At 35.3% G+C, this 16,913-nt stretch overlaps 1 protein-coding gene across 2 annotated transcripts in view; it reads right to left on the reverse strand.

The window, feature by feature from the left end:
* The window catches only part of NEK7 (NIMA related kinase 7), a 129,860-nt gene that overhangs the window by 31,133 nt on the left and 81,814 nt on the right, over positions 1-16,913 (reverse strand). For both annotated transcript variants that reach the window (XM_037497221.2, XM_037497222.2), the window contains exons 6-7: positions 9,224-9,332; positions 8,235-8,342 (exon numbers count right to left, since the gene is read on the reverse strand). In XM_037497221.2, coding sequence (XP_037353118.1) covers positions 8,235-8,342; positions 9,224-9,332 — 217 coding nt within the window. The remainder of the gene's footprint in view (positions 1-8,234; positions 8,343-9,223; positions 9,333-16,913) is intronic.

The following is a 16,913-nucleotide window of genomic DNA, read 5'->3' on the forward strand; positions in this document are numbered from 1 at the left end:
AACTGCATTTTCACTCCCTCTATAATCCAGTCCATGATGGAATAAGACACTCAGAAGCAGGACTGGTGCTAAGGAGAGAAGCCCTTTGAAGAGTAAATAAACTTTTGTCAATAATTTAAAAACTGACAATAAATGCACTATATGGAGAGAAAAGAACTTGTCTGCAAAATTTATATTATGCCAAGTGGGATATTTCCTCCCCTGAAAAACAAATAAATGCAAATCACAATGCAATAAAATACCTAAGAAGGTCTATAATAAAAACTGAAATTTTAATGTCCAAAACATCTATCCAAAAGAAAAAGTACTTAATTTCAGTGATGTAAATGTCCATTAAAACCTCTGATATTTAGGGCCTCCCCTGGTGGTGCAGCGGTTGAGAGCTGGCTGCCGGCGAGGGTCCCACATGGCGCGCAGACCTCTCCTGCTGTGCCCACTGCTCCCCTCAGCAGTGTATTTTGTCAGTCTGCCTGTTCTGTTCCCCGCTCTGGCTCTGGTGAATTCTCTCACCCTCCCATGCTTCTGACTGTACCCAGTGCTTGTATGAATGAATAAATAAATCTTTAAAAACAAAACAAAACAAAACAAAACAAAAAACCTCTGATATTTAAACAATTTCACCATAGCAGTCTTTAGTGGAACCTCACTCTCTGTCACATCTACTAAAATGGGGTGGTGGGACTGTAGTTTCCAAAGCCCTGCCCCTTTGTGATACATCTGTATGATGTCACATGGCCAAAAACGAGACTGCAAATGTAAGGCTACAGACCTTAATCAAAGGCAATTACCATGGACTAACAGTGAGAGAAAACATGCAGAGACAGGAGATAATCAAAGTGTGGCAGAGACTCTGCCCACCACTGCTGGTTTGGACCACAATGGAGGCAGGAATTAGGGCAGCTCAGGAAAGTAGATGACCTCAGCTGACATAAGGGAAGCAAACAGGACCCTTGGTCCCACAACATCTAATATCTTGATTCTGCCAATAACCTAAATAAGTAGGAACAGATTCTCCCCTAGAGGCTCCAGAAAGGCACGCAGTTCTGCAAACACCTGGATTTTAGCCTGTGACTCATACTGAGTTACTGACCTACAGTACTGCAAAATAATAAATTTCTGTTGTGTGAAGTCACTGCATTTGTGATTTGTTGGGATAGCAAGGGAAAAACTAATGTAAATATGCTAATGATTCGGGCATTGCAATGGGAGAGTGGCGCGTCCAATTCAAAGTGCCGAAAACCAATTACATACCAAGAACTTCACCAGGCCCTGAAGGGGTGTAAAGGACAAGAATATTTTTTAAAAGGTGTCTGACCTCTAGGAGCTCACTGGATCCTTTGGGTAGGGGATGAGGGATATTTAATTGAGGGGTTTTATATTTGGGGGGTAGCAGGGAGGAATGGAAGAAGTCAATACATTTACCATAAGAAGAATAAAGTTATATTCTTTTGTAAGTTAAATGAGCTGTGGCTTGTTCCAGGATAAGACTCTAAGCTAGGAATCACAACTACCTAAAAGACTTGGTGAGAGAGATGAATAATAAAAAACAGCACATGTGCTACATGACACTTAGTCCACAGTCGGTATTTAAAGTATGATAAGAATAATTTTTTATTATAAATGTTTTTTTCCCTTTAATTGTGTCTTTTTTGTAACTGAGGCAACACTGGCTTATTACATTTAATATGATTTAGGGGAACCGGTTCTCACCTCCCCAGGTATATGACACACACCACACCTACCACAAAGTACCCATAGTGCTTTACAAGAGATCATATGGTGGCTGAGAGGTTAAATGTGAAGTTTAAAATCAGATAATAACTTCTTCCCAGAGTAATTATTTATGTCAAGAAAGGAGTGAAAATTAAAAATAAATCTGTGAAAGTAGCCTATGATATTGACTGAACATACGCTGTCTTACAGCTCCAAACTACCTTGAACTATGAAGGGGTAGGGATCACTACAAATGATATCTACTGGGGATCACTACAAATTTATTGATTGAGAAAAAAGTTACCAGGGATCAATAACTTAGTGAATCTCATCAATAATTCTGGATTTAAAAATAATCTCTCTACTCAGAAATTCCTAATTTTGAATGATGGAAACTCCCTTAGACCCCTTCTTCATTTACCACTACCACAAATTCTCTTTAAGAGAGTTGATTACCCTTCAGCTGCAATAACCACATATATGTCACAAAAACAAGCAAGTAGAAAAAGGGTACACATGACATAAAAGTATTTTTCTAAGTTATTCTTTATCTTATGGCATGGATAACATTCAAATCATTATCTCTGGTTCTCCTTTTCCTGGAAATGTGGAAGAATAAAAAAGTACTAAGCATAATAAATTACATAGCATTCTGGAACATACACCTTAAGGAAAAAAGGAAAATTAAAAGAGGGCAAAGATCAGCAATTCTGATTTTTACCTGTGGGTTGGGGGTATCAAGTTCCATGTTAAATAGAGGTTCTCAGTTTCCTAGTCTATAATATCACTCTACCCACTACACAATATTAAAGACCAGAGGGGGAAATATGCTTTAAAATTCCTTAGAAATTACAAAATTCTATACACATTCATTTGTTACTGTTGCTGCTGCTATTTAGTACCAATAGAGGACTCCTCAGGGTATTTATAAGAAATGAAGTCCGTTTCAGACAATTTGACTAAAAATCACATATTTAGAATATATAAAAATTATTCTTTGGCTTCTGCTGTATTTTTTAATATACAAAAATGAAGATAGTTGATCCCTTAGCAAGTTGCCTCTGGGTCAGAATATTTACATTTGCCCAAAGGAGACTAGAGTAGTAAGAAATAGAAAGGCACCAAACCTGGGATTGTCATATTTCTGTTCCACAAATTTTGGTGTAGTTTTATAGTCTTCAGTTTAGAAGATCCCCTTCTCTAGAAATACCAGAGAAATTTTCTGGTTATGAAGAAAAACTCTGATATGATAGGGGCTTACTTTCTGCTTATTTCTAAATCTTGAAGCAATAAGAGCTGTTTAGTCCAAGAGAGATTAAACTATGTTTTCATATGTGAATTCCTAAGCCAAATACAAAGCAAAAAAAGGTAATTCCAAATGGAAAGTAAATAACAAATCAAATAACAGCAAGAGAGTAAGAGAAAAATGCCACCAGATATTGATAGAGTGAAAAATAAAATGTTGTATGGGAGAGTGAAACAGACTAGGAAGCCACAGACCTCCTCATCAGCTCCCACCTGCATAGCCTATTTATCTCTCCGTGCTTTAGTTTCCTCAAATCTAGAATGCAATCAACTTACACATGTAGGAAATTACATATACGGGATTTAGGGAGGTGAATCATTGTGCAAATTATTGAACTATTATGCAGGTTATCACTAATCCCCATCCGTAGTACAGAGAGCACCATAAAATGACTAATTTCTGTTTGAAATGACCAGATAGCAAGTCAGAAAAACAAATTTTCTAACATCTGCTACATTTATAAGGTTGACAATATATGAAAGGGTAAAATTCATAGGGATTTCTATGACCCTACAACCAGAGTCCCTAGCCATATCTCCTGTCCAAAGAAATACAAAAGCACTAAATTGAAAATCTGACTCACAATAAATTCATGTATAAAATGAAAGGAGGAAGGGGACAAAAACAAAAAAACTGTCGAGATCACAAATCACAGGCAGTAGTACACTTTTTGATGAACCCAGAGGTGGTGTACTCTGCTTAGTTCTTGGTAGAGCATACTAAGAGTTACTCTGAGAGAGAGAGAAAAAAAAAGGCAACTTTCAGGACAAAGAAGAACCTGAAATAGTAGATAGTTCTGGGGCTATTATCCTGAAGAAAAAGGAAGTTCATGGTGCTGCCTTCAGCAGAGCTCAAATTGTTCTCCTCATCACCACCTTGAAAAAATGGGTAGGCCACTGCACTTGGAATAAATTGTAAACTTTTCCCACATCTGGCCACGGCGCTTCCTTTATCCCACTCTAGGAACAACTGCAGGCAGAACTCTCCTGTCTCTGCCCTTTTATACAAACTGCTTTTCAGTCAACTTGAGATATTACTCCCCCAGGGCCTTTCCCAGCTGGCTCTTTCGAAGCCTTCTAATATCAGTTCAAACATCACCTCCTCACAGAGGCCATGTCTGACCATGTCTTTTCTAAAATACTTTCTGTACTCATCACTCATGTTAACTGTATGGTTAACAAATCATCTTTTTTTTTTTTTCTTATCCATTTCCTCCTACCACAGGGTAAGTTCCATGGTCCCTATAATGGCACCTGAATAAAAAAGCTTCTGTAATGATTTTTTTTTTCTTTTAAAGATTTATTTATACAAGCACTGGGTACAGTCAGAAGCACAGGAGAGTGAGAGAATTCACCAGAGCGGGGAGCAGAACAGGCAGATTGACGAAGTACACTGCTGAGGGGAGCAGCGGGTGCGGCCAGAGAGGTCTGCGCGCCATGTGGGACCCTCACCGGTGGCCGGGGATCGACCTGCACAGCAGAGGCTGCGGGCAGCTTCGCAGCCCAGTGCTCAACAGCTGCGCCACTGGGGAGGCCCTTTTTTTTTTTTTTAAAAGATTTATTTATTTATTTATACAAGAACCAGGGTATAGGCCAGATGTGCAGGAGGGTGAGAGGATTCACCAGAGACAGAGCAGCGAACAGAACAGGCAGACTGACGAAGCACACTGCTGAAGGGAGCAGCAGGCGAGACAGGAGAGGTCCATCCTGCCATATGGGACCCTCCCTGGCCGGCCAGGATCAAACCAGTGCTGCAGAGGCTGCAAACAGCTTCACAGCACTGACCTCAACCGCCTGCGCCACCTGGGGAGGCCCTGTAATAATGATTTTCTTGTATCAACTGCTCTTCCCTTTGCTTCAGCATCTTTACCATCACTATCTAACATAAGCAACATCAAATTGTTTAGAAAACACATTTACATCCATTGTGTTACTAGGTTAGGGACTGGTTAGAGGTAAGGAGACAACACAGGATGGATTTACTTTTCTGTTTTTATAAATCTGTAGACTGAGTCTTAGAAAAGTTACTGAATGGCCTGATTAAGGTTCTGCAGATGAGTGGGCATATAAATCCAGGAACCCTCCATTCTCTTCAAAATATTATGCTAGGTGTCAAGCAAGAGATGCAGCATGCAGAGACAACTGAAAACTTCCAAGACTTGCCAACGCCTTAAGCACTGCTAAACAGCAAGTAACTGGAAGTATGAGTTCCTCATAACAAATCAAAATAAATGAAGATTAATTTTATTTGATTTTTGAAAAAAAAAAAAAAAAGCATTTCTGGAAAAATACAAGTAAGAAGACATTTCTAAAGTCCTATACATTTTTGTCTTTTTTGAATTAAATTCCTGAAAACATCTTTACAAAGTTCAATGAAATTTGGCTCTAGGACAGACTTTCATTTAAAGTAAACTTACATAGTTTCTTCTCTTGAACTACATGTAGACCTGATTTATTTGTAATTTCACTAAAATTTAGACTAGTTGTATGCATCAATCATGCCCTGCAGACTTTATCCTCTGTAAAATTAGACAAGTAATCAACGGACAATAAAAGGTATAGCTGTATAATACTTCCCACAAGCAAAACATGGTCACGTTTACAATTGCTTTTTGGCACTGAAGCTAAGAAACAATCTTTGACATTTGTTTTTAAAAATAAAAACATGTAATAACAACATAGGAAAGTAATAGTTCTTTAAAGATAAAAATTAGGATCAGCTTATCAACAAATAGAAGTCTATGTCAAAGTTTCTATCCCTGTTGTTTTATGCACATTATTTGTTAGCAGAAAATATTTCCTGATCCTTTCAAATAACATTCTTATTGTTTCCAAAGAGTTATGGAAGTGCTGGATCAGTGTTCAGGCTTTAATTTTTATTGTTGAATTTGTTTCAAGCTTTAAAAATTTCTACTTTGCAAAGAAGACAAGGAAGAACAAAATTTTCAGATTTTTTTCCTAAATAAAATATCTTTAAAACAAAAAATACTCATGAAACAAATTATTTTCCAATTAATCCACTTACTATTTCTTCACTGGTTGTACTTTAGTGTGTCTTAGAATGTTCTAGAATTATATGCAACCCTCTGTATTACAAGTGGACTAATTAGAACAAAGCTGATATTGGAGACATGTAATGAATTACTACATGTGCTAAAATTTTACTCTCTAAATTTGGTCTAACACATTACCTCAAATCAGAGGTACAAATATGTTTGTAAACCCTATTGAGAACTTTGAAAGAGAGCTGGCAAGCTAAAGAAGTCCATTGCCAAAACTGTGAAAGAGGAGCCTCCCTGGCAGTCTATGGGTTAAAGTCTCAGCACTACCATTGCTTTGAGTTAGATCCCCCCCTTATATGCCCTGAATCCCCAGCCAGGGAGCTAATCCACAAGGTGCAGCAGACCTCTCCTATCTGGCCCACTGCTCCCCTCAGCAGTGTATTTCATTCAATCCGCCTGTTCTGTTCCCATTCTGTCTCTGGTGAATTCTCTTACCCCGCAACACCCCCCAATGGGCCTACAGCCCATTCTTCTACGCAAAAATAAAATAAATAATCTTACAATAAAGGAATAATTCTTAAAAAAAAAAAAAACTGTTGAAGACCTGATTTTCATATAGTATGCCTGATCCTGAAGGTCAGGGTCTACAACATGCTCAGCTTGACAGTTTGCCAAGCAGCAAGGAAGCTAACACATGTGTGCGTGTGCATGGGGCATGAGTACGTGCAATGGTGTGCGTGGTTATGGGTGTGCAATGGTAACTTATCATTTCTACTTAAACTAATGACAGAATGCCATTAAGACATTCAATTCCAGTGAGTAACAAAGACAATGTGTAAATATGTTATCTGTCCTAGTGATAAGGCGCTGGCTCAGAAGTATAAAACTTTCTTTCTAGAAATTATTATTTGTATTGTAAGAGTTATAACTTCCAAGTAAAACTTCATTAAAGTGTTATGCAAATTTATGCACTTCTCATGATATTTAATATCAAATCTTTTATCTAGAAAAAAGTTGTAATGCTCTGAAAAAAATAAATGTAAAGTAAAAGAAAAAAACAGTATTACTCCACATCTGTTGAAATTTTGTTTTCTTAAAGTACTTGAAAAAATTGAGTAAAGTATTATCTTAACACTACTTTTTAAACAAGGACCCAATGTTCTATCATTTAGTAAGTACTGATTGGGTGTCCACTAATGTGCCAGATATAGAAAAGTTGAGACGCAGAAAAATTAAATAACAGATTTAAGAGCACAGAGCCCTAATGATAAAGCTAAAAAATCTTTAAAAATGCCTAGTCAACTGAGATACTCACTTCACTAACTTTGTTATTTAACATAACTCATCAGTCATTTAAAATCTTTTCTTTTAAAAGAATGTTTTCATCAAAAATATTTTATCAAAAAATGATTTTCGAAGAAATTATGACACCAAAAACAGTGTACGATTTAATTAAAGCCAACGTATTTTTCACTTATTTTATTCAGGCTATCACCATTTGTCTAATTCTTACATTTAAACAGAGAAAATAGGATCTGAAGAATTTTAAGTCAAGATGTATCATTCCTTTTAATTTATTCAATTAAAAATGGTTTCTTCCTGGTTTTTCAGCTCCAAAACCAAAAATGGTTCGTTCCTGGTAATTTCTGTTGTTTCTTACCAGAAAACTTTCCTTCCACTGTTAATAAAATGTTGTAATAGCAACACTCAGTTCTACTTTAGGCATAAAGAACATGCTATATTATTAATTCTAGATTAAAAAAACTACATATATCTTCCACTTCATAATTTAAGGGAATATTTTCCATAGATTATCCTTAGTTTCTCCCCTTGCAATAATCACAACTGTATGTGTTATTTTAGTAAATAACATTTTATAGTATTTCTAAATGGTCACATCTCATCGAATATACCGTTTATTCACTGCATTATCTTAATATTACTAAATGTAGAATAAAAGGAATGCTATGTGGCAATAGTAAAAGCCAGGTTTGTTCATTAGCATTTTCTTTTACCTCTCGGTCCAAATGAATGGACACACTGTACAGTGTTCTTAATGGAGAGCTGCAAGTATCTGCTTGGGAGGTGATGATTTTTGAAATCGATTTAGAATATGGAAACTGCATATAATTGGCTCATCTTTATGGTTTTAAACATACACACACATGCACATGCACACAAAGATAACTGACTGACATCTATTGTATCTCTTACCTAAAGAATGTGCAGCTGTGGTTTTGGAGCTGAAAAACCGGCCAAGCCCAAGATCTCCAAGTTTGACCACTCCTGTGGCTGTAATGAACACATTTGCGGGTTTTATATCTGTGAATAAATGAAGGCATCAGTGAAAGACAATGTCAATTTAGGCATTATCAAGGGATTACAAATCACTTACACAGCAGAACTTTACACATATCTTAAAAATGAAAGTTACTTTGATTTTGAACTCAATTATTTTGATTGGTTTTGCTATATTCTAATATTTAGGTTCAGTCCTTTGATTGACAGAGAATCAAAAGACCATGAAGAGCACTACTTATTTTTATTTAAAATGCATTTCGTTTTACATTTGAAAATAAACTTTGTGAAATGCAAACACAAAATAAGTTAGGTCCTTTTTATACCCATTTCAAATAAAATATATTACTAAATATCAATTTATTGATATTATCTACAGAAAATATAAACTAATTCAATTGCACATATAATTAGAGAGCCTTTAAAAACATAACTGCTTAAATAAATAATATTGAAAGTTTTTACATACACGGTGGATCAAATCCATAGAGATTCTTCACACACACTGTCTGATCACTGGTAATCAAGAATATATTAAGAGCTAATGCTGAAAATTAAAAACCTAAGTGGTCATATTTTACACTGTTCATTCTGGGAGGTGGGGTAGGGATCACTCCTTTCCAATGCATATTCTACTACTTTCCTGCATCTGTTTTTGTTTCTGTTACCAATATAATCAGCAAGGTTCTCAGAAGAGAGAAGCAGAAAAACAACTAATTTTCGTTCTTACCTAAAACCAAATCGAGTTTTATTTAGATGTTTATATTCTAGTATAATTATATTCTGGAAATAAATTATTTGAGAAAGCTTGGTATTAGCCAATGATTGGAAGGCATTTATACATAAACTGCCTGGTAACTTGCATCATAAAATAACATTAAAAATTATTCACAATTTAATCTTACCTCTATGCATGACTCGTCGAGAATGCATATGTTCCAATGCACTGCAGAGTTGAACAAAGTACTTCCAAACAGTTCTTTCAGGAATTAACCTCTTTTGTTTCTTAAAATGCTTTAAAAAATTAAAAATAAGAATTATAAGGAATAAAATATCTTAAGACTAGATCCTTATAAAAAGCAATAAATCAGAAAAACAACTACTTTTATCTATTAATTTTAAGTGTGTGACTTTCCAAAGTGCAATGATTCCAATAATTTTAACTGACATAAAAGCTCAATTTTTCCCTATTATATCCAAAGTTAGCACAGGTCATATCAGGCTACATCTTTGTGATGTCTAACTATTTCAAAAATTAACATCTATATAAGATAATTCTTTTCCTAAAAGGAATATGTCAAATTTTATTTTTAAAAAGTCAGAATAAGGTAGTCTAGAAACCTGAAGGTAATTATGTTCATTAAAAGACAATTTTCCTGACAGAAGGATTCACTATAGAATTTCTTTTAAATATTGACCCATTTTGATGATTTGAAACATCACTTACTTTATTACAAATGAAATCAATAAAGGGATTTATGTAAAAAGTTTTCATGACTATTTTTAGTGCACATGACAAGTTAACATTGCACTTTGCTTTTAATGAATGAAACTAAACTTTATGAACAACAAACATTAGAGGAAGAAAGAGCAAAAAGCTGAGCACCTACAAGCTAATCAGGAAAGAGTGGTCATCACACATGAGGGAACAATCACTTAACTAACTACAAAACCAGAGGAACATATTTAACCCCACTTTTCTACATTAGCTTTGCTAGAAGAATATGCTATAATAAATGCAGAAACAAAGTTCTTAGCATCATAAGATTCACAAAGTTTTACTGTATAAAAAATATTTCTAAAAAAGCAATAACACAATTGGTTTCCTATTTACAAATGACCAACATGAAAAAGTACATTTAAACAAGTTCTTATACAATTTTCTGACAATTATCTTTTCAAAAATATATATTTATTAACATATCAACAATTAAATATGTATTTGGATACATTTAATCTGGAAACAACATTTTTGGAAGCTCAACTAATGAGATTTTTTGCTACTGTATCTAGACAGAGAAACAGACTTTGGTCTCCAAAACTACCTCACAGATCAATTTCTATTCCTGTGACCAGTTGAGGGCAGGCTTAAGGAAAAAACATTTCAAGATCTGATAATATACCTACCTAATGGTAAGCAAAAGATTACATTTACTATCTCATATGCACTCAACATATTAAAGGATCAATCTTTAAGGTTAATTTTTATTAAGACACAAAGATTGGAAATGAACTTATTAGCAATTTCAATGGCTATTACATGAGTAGCAAAGAACAAATAGCAATTAGATGACCAGACAATTAAGAAGCAAATCAGGGTATTATTAAAATGTTGAAAACCTTCTGTATCATGTTTCAATATTAAGTCTTTTTAATTGTAGAATGTGTCAACATCCGTTTTCATTCTAAGGAGGCAATGCTGCAAAATCAGTTCTAGACATATAATTTTCTTTGAGACTTGGAATGGGTCCAAATGAAGCCTGTGGATGTGCTCTCCCTGATGCTGGATTAGCATATCAGAAGAGTGTTTGATGTCAACAGGAAGATGGAGACCAGGTTTCTTTTCATTCAAAAACAAATATACCATATCATGTAAGTATCAGACCATGAAAGAATAACTTTATGCTTTAATATAGATTCTGAAATTATAATTAACTTGGCAGTTTAAAGTCCCATTACTTAAAAATAAGTCACATATGAAGGAAAATGCAGAATGAAAAAAATGTGCTCAAAATTAATATTAGGGAAGAAAGTCTGGTTATTCTCTTGTTTTTATAGCCTTCTTTAAGACTATCTCATCAATAAATTAAAGACAATAACAATAAATGACATTCAATATTAAAGCTACCTGGACAGAATGACCTGACAAAATGTAAGTAACCAAATTAGAAACAAGTTATTGAAGAATAATTTTATGAATTTGATTTGCTCATAAAATAAATCAAAGGTAGTTTTATCATATCATTGGTATCTTCCAGTATTTTGTATTTGTCTTTTTAACTTAAGCAGTTTTTTAACCGTTCCGTAAGTATAGGGATTTGAGGGAAAAAAAAAAAAAAAACAATACTGATGATGAGAAAAGCCTGTCTGTTCTGATGGTGGCACTGTTGGCTATCTCTTAAAAAGGAGATGAACAGAAAAAAAAAAAGCAATGAAAATGTGAAGTCTTCTGACTACTGGTAATGTTTATATTAACATTACAAAGCAGGAAGTTGTATAATATCAAAGTATTAAAAAAGAAGACCTTTTCTTAAAAATTATTCCAATATCTACATGTCATTTAAATTAATTCTCCAATCACAGTGCTAGTATTCAAAAATTTTAATTTTCTCTGAAAAAAAGTCTTACATAAATATTATGGACTAGATTAGAAAAAAACAATCTAATGTCAACATATATAAAGAAAAATGTACATGTATATGTACCAAATACAACTGGATATTTTAAAAGTTAGCATAAATAAAGTGTGGAAAAGATTATGTGACTATGGTGCTTGGACTATATTTATTTTATAAAATAGAAATGCACTGTTTTAATGTCTGAAACTATCTAAAAAATTTACGAAGGCAGAAATTAGCACTCAGCACTCAGGCAACCAAATCACTTTGACATATTTTCATTTAGAGTTTTTATTTCTTTAAGTAGTCTACTCTTTTCTATGAAAAGCTGCAAATACAGTTTATTTTTAAAGCACATTTTCTATATCGGCATTATTCAAATAAACGTTAAATATCATTCAAAGTAAAAAAAAATTATGCAACAAAAGGTAGTCAATGTACATATAAACGTATATACAAACATTCTCACTTACATGTAAAAAACAATTATGAGAATTTCAATTGGTGATACTCGGCGTATCTTAAAACACACTGGCACTGCCACCAAAGGGGTGTGCATTAAAAGGAAAGAGGCTAGCTGATACAAGCTCTTCCTTTCAGAGATTTTTGGAAAATAGTCACATCTTTTTTCCTTTTAATTCTCAAACATCCTCCTACAAATTCCATGTCCAAGACCAAATCTAATTCTGAAGTGGATAGTAAATATCTATGTACCATTTGAGTTCTCACCTGGGTCCACTGGTCACTTCATTCCTGAATTCTAGACACTACAACTCCAAGTGGAACACACACCACTTTTTTCTAAATTTTTTAATTCTAGCATTCTTTCTCAAGAAATCTTGGGAAAAGTTTCAATATTACCCAGCATAAACTCATCAACAGTGCACGAGCAGAAAATGATCTTGTTTTATTTAAAAAAAAAAATAATAATGCCTGTGGTATGTCAAAATATTTAAGTCCACAGTTTGGTATGTTAATCTTTAAAGAAAACATCTAGAAGCACTAAGGGCAGCTTCAGGGTGTATAACCTGTACAGTCACGCAGGGCCCTGCTCTGAGTTTAAGATTCTGTTGTTGTCAACTTAAAATTCTTAACCGCTTTTCAATAAGGGGATCCACACTTATGTAGCTGGCTGTGGGAACCATATGTCAAACATTCTATGGAAATATACTGCTGTAATTTAAACAAAACAAAGCAAAAATGTGATTTTGGTGTGTAAGGCATTCTTGATAATTAGAAGAAATTATAATTAAATAATGAGAAATAATGAAATTTTAAGAGAATTAGGATTGCAGGCACCAGCTGTTTTCCATCTCTTCCAATTATCTCACAAGCAGAGGAAGTAAGTAATTTATGTTAAATATAAGGAAGTATTTCCTGCTTGGGAGTTGTCAAGTGTTTAATGTGGTTCTAACATAATCCATATTCACCTTTTAATAATAGATCTGATCATGAGGCCTGACAGTAAATGGCTGTGCGACCTTAACCAAGTCACTTCATTTCACTAGGCTTAAGTTTACTCAACAGAGTTTGGAGATGATCTGAGGTAGTCCATGCCACCTCTAAAATATAATCTATAATTCTACAATTTAGCTACAGATAAAACATAGATAATAAATGACTACGTGACACATGTTCACATTTTATAACACTTTACAGGTATGTTCTGTCCTTCAAAAATTCAGTTAATAAAAAGCAAAACAAACAAACAAAAAAACAACCCAGAGATCCCCACAGGTCCAGTTAATACTGTAAATGGTCTTCCCCCAAGATGAGCTGGTATTTGGAGTTCCATGTTATAAACTTGCAGTTAGGTCAAACACTTACCACGAGAAGGGATGTTATGTTCCCAGAAAAACATGTATCCCTACTTATAAACCCACTGTGCAGTGCAGAGGTTTTTTTTTTTTTTAAAGCGCAAAGAATGGGTGATGGTAAAGACAGGATGATTCTGAAAGTATAACTGACAGTTCAAAGTGTATTTTTATTATATATTGCTCTTTATGAAAACAATTTTCTTCTGAAGGCATAAAGAGGTCTCAGCACAAGTATTTGCTACACACAACTTTGGGTGTTACACAAATGTATAAAAGAGTTATGTCTCGGAATTTTGATGTGTAAAACTAATTTGCTGCATGTGCATATTCTCACACTTGGCATTTGCAATAAAGTTCAGATACCTTAAACTGCTTCAGAAGCTACAAAGTGGAATAGGCCTGATAGCCAAGAAGAGATCACTGGCTTCTCAGTTAATGTACTTCGATAAAATACTTACTTCCAAGCTATATTATATTAGTCTTTTGTTTGCTATAATGTTGGAGAATCTATTAAGAGTATTCAATTGTTGGGCCTCCCCTGGTGGCACAGCGGTTGAGCGCTGGGCTGCAAAGCTGCCTCTGCAGCGCAGGTTCGATCCCCAGCTGCTCCTGAGCCACCAGAGGAGGGTCCCACATGGCGTGCAGACCTCTCCTGCCGCCCACTGCTCCCCTCAGCAGTGTATTTCGTCAGTCTGCCTGTTCTGTTCCCCACTCTGGCTCTGGTGAATTCTCTCACGCTCCCGTGCTTCTGACTGTACCCAGTGCTTGTATAAATAAATAAATAAATCTTTAAAAAAAAAAAAAAAAGAGAGAGAGAGGGGGGATTCAATTGTTGGGCCTCCCCTGGTTTTGTAGCGGTTGAGTGCTGGGCTGCGAAGCTGTCCGCAGCAACTGCAGCACCAGTTTGATTCCAGGCCATTGGCGAGAGTCCCACATGGCGCGCAGACCTCTCCTGCCGCATCCGCTGCTCCCCTCAGCAGTGTATTCCGTCAGTCTGCCTGTTCTGCTCCCCACTCTGGCTCTGGTGAATTCTCACCCTCCCGCACTTCTGACTGTACCCAGTGCTTGTATAAATAAATAAACAAATAAATAAATAAATCTTTAAAAAAAAAAAAAAAAGAGCATTCAATTGTTCCCAGATTAGAATTAAATAGAATTTCAACGTAACCTATCCAGGCCACAAACTTAAAATTATATAGGATTTTAACAGATGTCAAAAATATATTTCAATATAGGGTAGAAAATGTAAAACAAGATTTTTATCTGAGCAATTCGGCCTTAAAAAAAGAAACAGAAAGAACCACCCAGGGTCTCCTTGGTGGCACAGGGGTTAAAGTCTCAGCGCTCTCAAGCTATCACCAGCCACTGCAGCATAAATTCCATCCCTGGCCAGGGAGCTACCCTACATGGCCCAGCAGACCTCTCCGTCTCACCCGCTGCTCCCCTTAGCAGTGTATTTCAGTAGCTCTACCTGTTCTGCTCCCCACTCTGTCTCTGGTAAATACTATCACCCCTTGGTCCCCCGTACCTCTGGCCTACACTCTAGTTCTACTATGCATAAATAAATTAAATAAATAAATAAATCTATTTAAAAAAAACCCCACAAAACTTTATTCACCAAACAAGAAAAATAAGCTCTTAGTCACACTGTTCTTCTCCTAAAAAATTTTATTTTTTGAACAATGACACCAGAAGGAAACTTAATCAAGGTATTAAAAAAAACAATAGGGCCTCCCCGGTGGCGCAGCGGTTGAGCGCTGGGTTGCGAAGCTGCCCGCAGCCTCTACCGCGCTGGTTCGATCCCTGGCTGCTCCCAGGCCACCGGAGGAGGGTCCCACATGGTGTGCAGACCTCTCCTGCTGCCCGCTGCTCCCCACAGCAGTGTACTTCTTCAGTCTGCCTGTTCTGCTCCCTGCTCTGGCTCTGGTGAATTCTCTCACCCTGCCACACTTCTGACTGTACCCAGTGCTTGTATAAACAAACAAACAAACAAATAAATAAAAAATAAATAAAAATACATGCCTCTAAAAAAAAAAAAAAGAAAGAAAACAATAAAAGATCAATAAGAATATATGAATGCATCAGAATTAATACAAGGACTGGTTCATGCACGTTGTCATGTAGATAATTCTTAAGTTTCCATGTTACTTGCACTGATAAAGAAATTATTTGGCAATATGATGTTTTTATATTCATCAAAGTACTAGAGATACAGTGAGACAAAAAAGCAGAAAGCCAATCTTTAGGAAGATTTAGTCGCAAAGATCAAGAGAAACCTCTGCCTTTTTAATGATTTCTGATTATATTACACCAAACAACAGTAAGATGGTTGAAAAGGTAGTATTCTAGTGGACAAAAGAAATACAGCAGAACAATAATGTGACCATATATGTCCCTCAGCAGAGAGTGAGGTTTAAAATAAAATGGGACAGGAGTCTGTATCTCTTCCCCTTACTGAATTGCCTGCAGTACAACTACATGGTTGTTATAAGGTAACTTTTGTTCAACATGGCCCTCAAATATAAGGAACAAAATGTTCCTTGAAAATGATCTTCTAATTCTTCCCAAGTAAACACAATTCAAAACATATAATCACCTTTTAGTTACACCTATAAAATGACATACTGGTCATTAAGGAATATAACTTTCAATTTACTTAACTCACCAAGTTCTACACTAACTCATTATCACACTATTTCAGAAAAGCCAACTAATCTTTGATCAGTGGCATTATTTCTATAAAGAAAAAGTCTTATATAACACATCTACAGATACATACCATATACATAAATATATTTGGATACACACAGTGTACATGCATTATAGGTCAGTACATATGTATATAGTTCTGTATATAATAACAATTCTGTAAAATCTTTTTCAGATAGTGCCACTAATTTGTAACCTTAAGACTGCCAAATAATTCTAAGGTGCTATACAATATAAGCAGACAACAGTCTTGTGGAAAATACACTGGATTTAGGAGGCAGTTTTCATAGTTTTCATGTTTGGGCTATATGCTTATGCCAGATGCTGAAACAGGAAGTGCAGGTATCTTAGTAAACTATAAATCTGAGTTATGAAAGATAGATGGTACTGCTGAGGGAGCTTTTATTGCTTTAAGGATCCAAAGGTCAAGAGCATAAAAGACATTTCAGTGATTTTATTTCCAGTATAGTCTTTAAATTTGGGTAAGTACAAATAAAAATGTGTCTGCAGATAGGAAAAAAAAAAAAAAACTACACCAAGAAGGTGAATGAGATTTATAAGTTACACAATATTTGAAGATAATAATTATCTCCATAACATTGGTATTCTAGATAATTTATCACAGTATGTGGTAAGCAGAATTCCAAGATGCAATTTACCTCCCCAAATACCCAAGTCCTGGTGTATATCCCCTTCCCTTAAATGTGAGTTGGGCATATGAATATGATGAA

This window comes from Talpa occidentalis, unplaced genomic scaffold, assembly GCF_014898055.3.
Source record: "Talpa occidentalis isolate TD23 unplaced genomic scaffold, MPIMG_talOcc4v2.1 talOcc4.8, whole genome shotgun sequence".
In the NCBI taxonomy this organism is placed as follows: domain Eukaryota; kingdom Metazoa; phylum Chordata; class Mammalia; order Eulipotyphla; family Talpidae; genus Talpa; species Talpa occidentalis.